Raw genomic sequence first — 8,367 nt, forward strand, 5'->3', positions numbered from 1 at the left:
TTATGAATAAACCAACAAAAAAAGTCTCAATGAGTCATGCTTGTATAGGCACAGGAAGTCTGTCATTTTGATTACAAGCAGACATTTTGGCACCCCCATGATTTTGTTGAAAAATCCAGCCCCATATTCAGTTTGGCTTATCAGTAAAAGTTGGGAGGACATGTTCCTCATGGTAGACCCTAAAAAAGTAATGCTGTGAAGACTGAGATAATCTGCAATTTTATATAGAAGCGGCCATTTTAGACTATTTTTGGATGGTTTCTACACTTCAATTTTTCTTATGTAAACACATGTTTTTATTAATTAAAAAAAAAACATTACCTAAATGTTTTTCCACATTGTCATTAGGAGTTATGTATTGTTGATTTTATCAGGAAAAAGTGAAGTGTGATGAATACTTTACGCACATGGGTGTCCAACTCCAGTCCTCAAGGGCCGCTGTTCTGCATGTTTTTCGGTTCTCTCTCCTAAACACACCTGATTCCAATGATTAGCTCACTAGTAAGGTGCGCAGGAGTTTAAAAATGATCCTAATCATTTGAATCAGGTGTGTTTGAGGGAGAAGGTTAGAAAACATGCAGGACATCGGCTTTCGAGGACTGGAGTCCGACACCTACGCTTTACGGCATACAATACATGTCAAAGTCCAGTCCTCGAGGGCCGGTATCCTGCATGTTTTGGATGCTTCCCCCCAAAACACACCTGGATCAAATGATTAGTAATATTTTCAAGCTCCTGCAGAGTGTGCCGGTGAGCTAACCACTTGAATCAGGTGTCGTGGAGAGAGGAACGTGGAAAACACCAAGGACTCGGGCCCTCGAGGACCGGAGCCTCACACACGCACTTAATGAAACATTTTAAATGTCAAAGAGTTAAACTAACAGAGAAGCAATAATACAAATGTAACTAATTAATTTCCACAGACAGCAACAAGCAATAAGTAATGCTCATCTCATCATAAAACATCATTCAGATTTTAGTACCACTCATGATAGGAGCAGAGCACGGCGAGGCAAATGTCAGATCTGGCTTTCATTATCCTGATTGGAACGGCGGACAATTGAGCATGAAAAGGCATTTTCCGAGGGTGAACTCATGTGTGATTGGCCGCTGATGGAGTCGGCGTCCAGGACATCTGTCAATGGCCCGTAAAAGCCCCCCCCCTCAAAAAAAGTGGAGCCCCGGCATTTCTAATGAGAGGTTCAGGCTCATAAAAAATGCGGGTGCTTTGGAGCGCGAGCCTCCACCAGGATAGAATGATCTGCTGGCATGTCGCGGATTTTGGACATTATGATTTGTACGTCTTTTAGAATTGCTGCCTTTACTCGGTGTTTCGCCTCAGTGCTTTTATTCCTTCCTCTTGAAATTTCTTTTCTGACGCCTAATAGCATCGCTGCGCGGGTGGAAAAAAAACACTTTACAAAAATGCTCGGCCAAAGTATTTGACTGATTTACACTGAGGTGCTGATGATGTCGCTATTTAAAGAGGTCGTTCATCTTGTAATAAAACAACGTTCTGGCTTTTAGGCAATGACAATGATTCTTCCTGCTGCACACGATTCAAGGACGGTATATTTTAAAGTGGACTATATTTTGTGGCTTTATTGGAAAGATTATGATTATACAATGGAAACATACAATTATACTTGGGATAATCTGAGAACAAAAGCTCATATGACGAGATCCCTCGAGATATATATATATATATATATATATATATATATATATATATATATATATATGGATGACCTACACTATGTACAACAATTGTAAAAATGCGATAATAGCAAAAGTAACTATGTTGTATATTTATATATTTATGAAATTGAAATAGAAATATTTATTATGTCATAATTAAGAGTATTATGATTTCTGCATTATGGGAGTCCAGGCTAAGCCAATCATTAAAGTCATTGAAAGGCTTGAAAATGTCATCCAGTGGTTTTGGGGTGTCAACACAAAAATTTCTACTGCCACCTGTTTGTGAGTTGCCGTTGAGAGGATTAATGCAAAAATTGTGGGAAATGCAAGGTAAAACATGGGGTTTTCAATATGTCAAAAATTGACAATATTTCCAATTTTGAATAGCAGTAAATGAGCCTGACATGGGCTATATTTGACATATATAGAGTGTAGCTCTCGAACTCCCGTTTGCAAGCATTTAGAAGAGACGGCAGCGTGGCATATTAATCGTCGTCATATTTTGACAATCTATGCAATATTTTAGCCTCACATTTAGCCTAACATCAAAAGTTGGGTTGAAATTTCATTACATATATATATATAGATTTATTCCTTTCAATGTGGTCTGGCTCAGTTCAAGAGGGTATGATGGAATAAGTTTCTTATTTTCTTGTGTTCATATCTTAAGTTTTATATTTGTTGCGGGTTGAGTGTATTTCAGAATTCCCACATTGTGAGCGGTCAGTGAAGGCTGCATCAGCGTAACGTTAAATGCGCTTGAAGCAGTTGTTTTTGCTTTTCCTCGCAACGCAGCTCGAGATCATTTTGCCAAATATCCAAAGTTGCGCACCATCCATGTTCCACCAAGTTTACGATTGCGTGTATATGTCAAAAGACCACAATTAACAAACGCGTCAAATGAAATACCTTTCCGTGTTTTCTAACTAATGAACTCCTCCATAGAAGGTGCAGACATCATAACTTTTACATGATCTGCTCCATTTTAAGGATGAATTTGGACAGTGGTGCAGTCTGCTTGCTTCTTAAATTGAAAATAATGCCTTAAGAAACTCAGCTATCACCAGCTGCTGTTAGCTGCAATTTCCACATGATACATGTCATTTTAGCTATGAGCTCGACTATGAAACAAACCAAAATATTGCATTCATGATACCACTATATAGTGTGATATGTATTTATATTTCTATGCAATTTGCCTTTTACATTCAAATTCATGGGTAATGAAAAAGATGAAGATCACATGAACCACGTTGAGTCCTTTATTGTTTTTACTTTAAGCAGTGACTACTTTCAAGCATATATTAACAATTAACAATAGTAAAATTGTCTGTGGTTTTATGACGGCCACATTTTGCCCTTGGGATACCTCAAATTTGTTTACATCATTTCCTATGGGAAAGAAAGAATGTGATCTCATCCTTGCTTTCAATATGCGTGAACATCAATAACATAAACAGACCTTCCCTCAAGGCCTACCTGCATTCTCGCACCTGTTGACGTTTACCTCACGCCAATAAAACATCACACTATTTCCCTAAAAAATGAGAGTATATGCTCAACGCCTGCCAAGAAGCTCTGTTTGTTTATTTGCACGTTGTTTTATTTTGTCGTGTCACTTTACGAGACTGTCTTACCCAGGCAACTCGTGAGTAATAAACCATCTAAGCCTTCTTCAACTTCCCGTTATCCCGCTTCAAGGGGAGATTCCGGGCACCGATTGCATCACAGGAGAGGAGTGTTGCCTTTCACTTTTTTTTGAGACAAAGAGACAAATGATGCATTTAAGTGCCTCAAGTTCCCTTAAATAGCTTTTCCTCTCAGTCTACAGATTCTCCGCCAACCGCAACTTCATCATCCAGCTTGTACTATTAGTATCATATTATTATTATGATGTTTGGAGACGTGCAGATAGAGGGGCCGTTACACAAGAGCTATGTACGCTCTTAGCGATTTTTTTTTTTTAACATGTGTTGCGAAATTACTCCCGTGTGTGACAAAGTATGGCAGTTGACCACAACTATTGCATTGACTTTTCAATGTTATAAGCACTCATGATTATTCAGCAAAATTATTCCGTATTCGTCCAAAAGTAAAGAGTAGGACTTAGTAAGTAGCTAAAAACAAATGAAATCACTCCATAAAACATTGTGGCAAAAGTATGCAGATTGTTCAGACTGTAAAAACGCGGCATACTGTAACATTTCAGTACAACAACATTAACTATTTATCTATGATCATTCAAATGCACTTTAATCCTCCCGTTACCTCAAAAATTCATTTGTAAGTTAAATGATTGTTAATTGATATTGATTAAAAAAAAAAATATATATATATATATATATATATATATATATATATATATATATATATATATATATATATATATATATATATATATATATATATATATATATATATATATATATATATATATTATGAATATGTTTTGTTTTACAGCGCTTTTTGAAAATTTTGCAACTGTTTTGAGAAATTAACAAAACTTGGGTCAAAATCACCCAGGAATATTATTGTAGTTTCTGAGGAATTGCATGATTTGTTAGTTAGCAGGATTACACACACAAAAAAAGGTTTCTGAAACATTTGGATAATTACACTTGACTCCAGGTCAAAGTGACCCAGATTCTTTATACTAAACCAGCAAAATAAACGTAACATACAGGTATACATTTATTTCCTTTGTTACTTTGTGAGTTTTTGACCATTTGTGATAATTAACCACACCCAGAGTCATTATTGATGAATGATCATGAGAAATGAGCATTAATCACTGATTGAAACAAATTATTGGATTTGGGTGACTAAACACCCCCCGGGTCAAAGTGACCCATGGGCATTATTGCTATTCCTTGCAAACAAACATAACAGGAGGGTTAAAGACAAAGAGGTGCATGTTGAGCAGCACTGCATGTTCTCCCCGAGCCCGTGTGGGTTCTCTCCGGTTCAGCTTCCTCCCGCATTCCAAAAACATGCGTAGCAGGTGTATTGGACACTCTATCACAGGTGTCAAACTCCAGTCCTCGATGGCCGGTATCCTGCATGTTTTCCAGGTTTCTCTCCCCCAAAACACCTAATTCTAATGAGTGGCTCATCAGCAAGCTCTGCAGAAGCTTGGAAATGATCCTAATCATTTGAATCAAGTGTGTTTGACAGAGAAGGATTGAAAACATGCCCGCTATGTTCTAAATCAGTGGTTCTCAAATGGGGGTGCTGGTACCTCTGGGTATACTTGAAAGAACTTCAGGGGTACTCTTAAATAAAACAAACATGCAAAAGTCTTGTAAAAATAATTATTAAATTAATTAATTGCATCAGGAAAATATAACTTCATGAATCAATTTTTTTTGCTTAGGAGGTTATTCAATTTCATTATTTTAAAAGACCTGATCCTCCCCTATACGAGAATGGTTGGACCCATCTCTTCACATGCCACCTCTCGTTACCTGTCAAGTTAATGATTTATCTTTGTGAACATATCTCTACTAAGACCCCAAAAGAGGACATATTAAGTTGAATATTTTTCTGTGGACAATTATGTATTTATAATTCTTTCTTTTTTAAAATAGCCCGACACTTTAAATTGATTATTTTTTTGGTAGACAAATATTTATTGATAATTAAATTAATGATTTATTTTTGTGAACAGATCTCTACCGCAATCTCAAAACAGAAAGTTTTATGTTGAATATTTATCAGTGGACAAATATTTATTTATAATGATTTTTTAGAATGGGTCTGACACATTTTTTGTGTGGAAAAATATGTATTATTTCATTTTGATAAGGTTTCTTCTGTGGCTCAAACGTTTACATTTTGGGTTGATTTTTTTTTGGGGGGGACAAATACAAATGAAATTTAAATACCAATGAAATAAAAATGAAAACGGTCTACAGTTTAATGAATCTGACACTGATGGCAATTTTTTTTTAAAAACAGAAATGCTTTGCACTTTAAGGGGTACTTGGCTGAAAAAATATTTCACAAGGGGTACATCACTGAAAAAAGGTTGAGAACCACTGCTTTATATCATTTGTATTTTTGTTTCTTTTATCACAAAAAATATTTAAATAAATGTACCTTTGAACGTTGGGATGAAAGGAAATCTAAAAGACATATTCAAAATACATAGGGGAAAAATCTGCGAATAAGGGGTGACGAAATGCAAGTATTGGGGAAGTGTAGAATTCCTTTTAGCAGACGCATTCAACTGCTTCAGTGAGTGTTAACACAAATTGTGTCTGACTATAAGGTGAAAAGCCATCACATTTCAGGCTAAAATAATCTTGTCACATTTCAGCAGGGGTGAAATTTGACCAGGTTGGACTCACCCTGTTGGCCGGCTTGTGCGCGGCGTGAACGTGGGGCAGGTGGCAGAGCAGCAGCATCAGGTGACAGCAACAGGTCGTCGCCACAAAAACAACAATGCGCGGAGACGACATGGCAGCAACGGGCTCGAAAGTACAAGCGTTCTTCTTCTTCTACTTTTTTTTTTCGTGTCACCAATCACATACTAGAGGCACGCGCGGGGCCGACCGTGGCCGCCACAGATTTTGTGTGCGCCGAGAGTTTGTATCCACAGGATGACTTTCTCTCCCCGGTCGCTCAACTCGCAGACGAGTTTTCATCGCTTACTTTCTTCATTAAAAAAAAAAAAAAAAAGTGACTGACATTCTCGTGCGACCAATGGCTAGGGGCGAAATTGGGAGGAAGCCACGCCCCTACTACAACGCTTCGCTCCGTTTGCAGTAACTTAAATGCTTACTGTTAAAAATGTTGTGAAATATTAGTGCCAGAAAATTTGAGTAGACAGTAGAATTATTTTTTTCCAGCATTTTGCAATATTATATTGCTAAATAACAGCTCATTGTAAACCAAATGCCCCGTCCACCCCAGTTTGATCTTAAAGGGGATGTCAAGTCAAAAATGTTTTTAGTAATATTGTTTTATTTGGTGGCACTGTTCTGTAAACATCATTTTGATTAATAGTGTGTTAGTGCAGTACTTCTCAAATGGGGGTACGGGTACCACTTGGGGTACTTGAAGGAACTCCATTCGAGATTTTAAATAAAACCAACAAACGTGCAAAAAAACCTTTAAAAATGATTGATGAATTAATTAAATGTTTTGGGAAAATATAAGTTCATAACACAAATGTTATGTTCAGTAGGTTATTCAATTTCATTATTTTAAAAGACCAGATTCTCCCCTAGACTAGAATGGTTCGACCCAACGTGTCATGTGCCACCTCTCGTCACCTGTCGGGTGAATGATTTATTTTGTGAACACCTTGCTACTATGATCCCAAAAGAAGACACTTTAAGTTGAATATTTTTCTGCGGACAACTATTTATTCATAGTTATTTTTTATAACAGGTCTGAACCTTTATGTTGCTTTTATTGGGGGCGGGGTGAATATTTATTAATAATTAAGTTCATTTTTTTGTGAAGAGATCTTTACTGTAATCCCAAAACAAGACACTTTATGTTGAATATTTTTCAGTGGACAATTATTTATTTATAAAAAAAATTTTGAGAACACTGCTGACACTTTATGTTAATAATTTTTTTGTGGACTAATATTTATTAATAATTAAGTTATTTCATTCAGAAATTAAGTTATTTCTTTCAGAAATGTCTTCAATGATCCAAAAGTTGAGTAAATTAAGTTTGAAAAGCTCTAAAGTTTAATAAATTAGACACTGGTGGCATGTTTTAAGATTTTTTTTTTTTTTAACGCCAAAATACTTTACACTGGTTAAGTGTTAATATTTCACTGGTTAATATTTCACAGGGGGTACATCACTGAAAAAAGGTTGAGAACCATTGCCCGAACTCATAAAACAGTTAAGCCATAATTGGTTATTATATGAGCAATTGTGATGTCATTTTCAGTTGATGGTAAATGGCAAAATGGCCGCACCTTGAGAAAGATAAAAATGGGTAGATTTTGCTACTTAATTTATATTCAACTAAGGAACAATATGGGAGTGGATCAACCAAAAACAGAAATGTGATTTTTGTATAAATAATACAATTTGAGTCTGTACCACCCAGTCTAACTACAAACAATTTAAAAAAAATGTAATTTGGTGCAGATTCGGCTAGTCTGTCCTTGGCAGAGGTCTACTCCAATCCAAGTGTGGTTGAAGCGTGTTGGCTATCAAGGGCATTTTTAACTGATTGTTGTTTAAACGTCGGCTATCGTGTGACATAAACACAGAGAAGCTCCACGCGGAAAAACAGCGGTGAAGTCCAGGGGATTTTTTTTTTAAATAAATAAATGAGACATTAAAATAGCTCTGTTTATATGGCTCAAAAGTTTAAAAAGCATTTTGGATTGCATGCAGGTATTTTTTTTTTTTTCGGGGAGGGGCTGGAGAGCCAATGAAGTGTCACTCATGTATACTGCATTTATTTTCTGTCTGAGTGTTTAACCCTAATCCATTCCGTTGCTAGTCAAATTGACCAGGTTTGAAATTGAACTCATTCACTGCCAGACCTTTTAAAATGGATTTTTCACTTATATACGCGAAATTATGACGCCACAATATCTTATTTATTTGGCTTGTTGGCTCACAAGTGCAAAAAAAACCACACATAACACAATGCACTGCATGACAGTAAAACACGCAGCCAAATGTGGTG

At 36.3% G+C, this 8,367-nt stretch overlaps 1 protein-coding gene across 8 annotated transcripts in view; it reads right to left on the minus strand.

Annotated features, from left to right (window-relative positions):
- The window catches only part of smoc1 (SPARC related modular calcium binding 1), a 32,699-nt gene extending 26,388 nt beyond the window's left edge, over positions 1 to 6,311 (minus strand). For all 8 annotated transcript variants that reach the window (XM_088433640.1, XM_088433643.1, XM_088433642.1 and 5 more), the window contains exon 1: positions 6,051 to 6,311. In XM_088433640.1, the coding sequence (XP_088289766.1) occupies positions 6,051 to 6,161 (111 nt within the window). In that variant the 5' untranslated portion in view covers positions 6,162 to 6,311. The remainder of the gene's footprint in view (positions 1 to 6,050) is intronic.
- Between the last annotated feature and the right edge of the window lie 2,056 nt (positions 6,312 to 8,367).

The sequence above is a fragment of the Hippichthys cyanospilos genome, chromosome 14 (genome assembly GCF_059441005.1).
Source record: "Hippichthys cyanospilos isolate Australia breed blue-spotted pipefish chromosome 14, RoL_Hcya_1.0, whole genome shotgun sequence".
Lineage (NCBI taxonomy): Eukaryota > Metazoa > Chordata > Actinopteri > Syngnathiformes > Syngnathidae > Hippichthys > Hippichthys cyanospilos.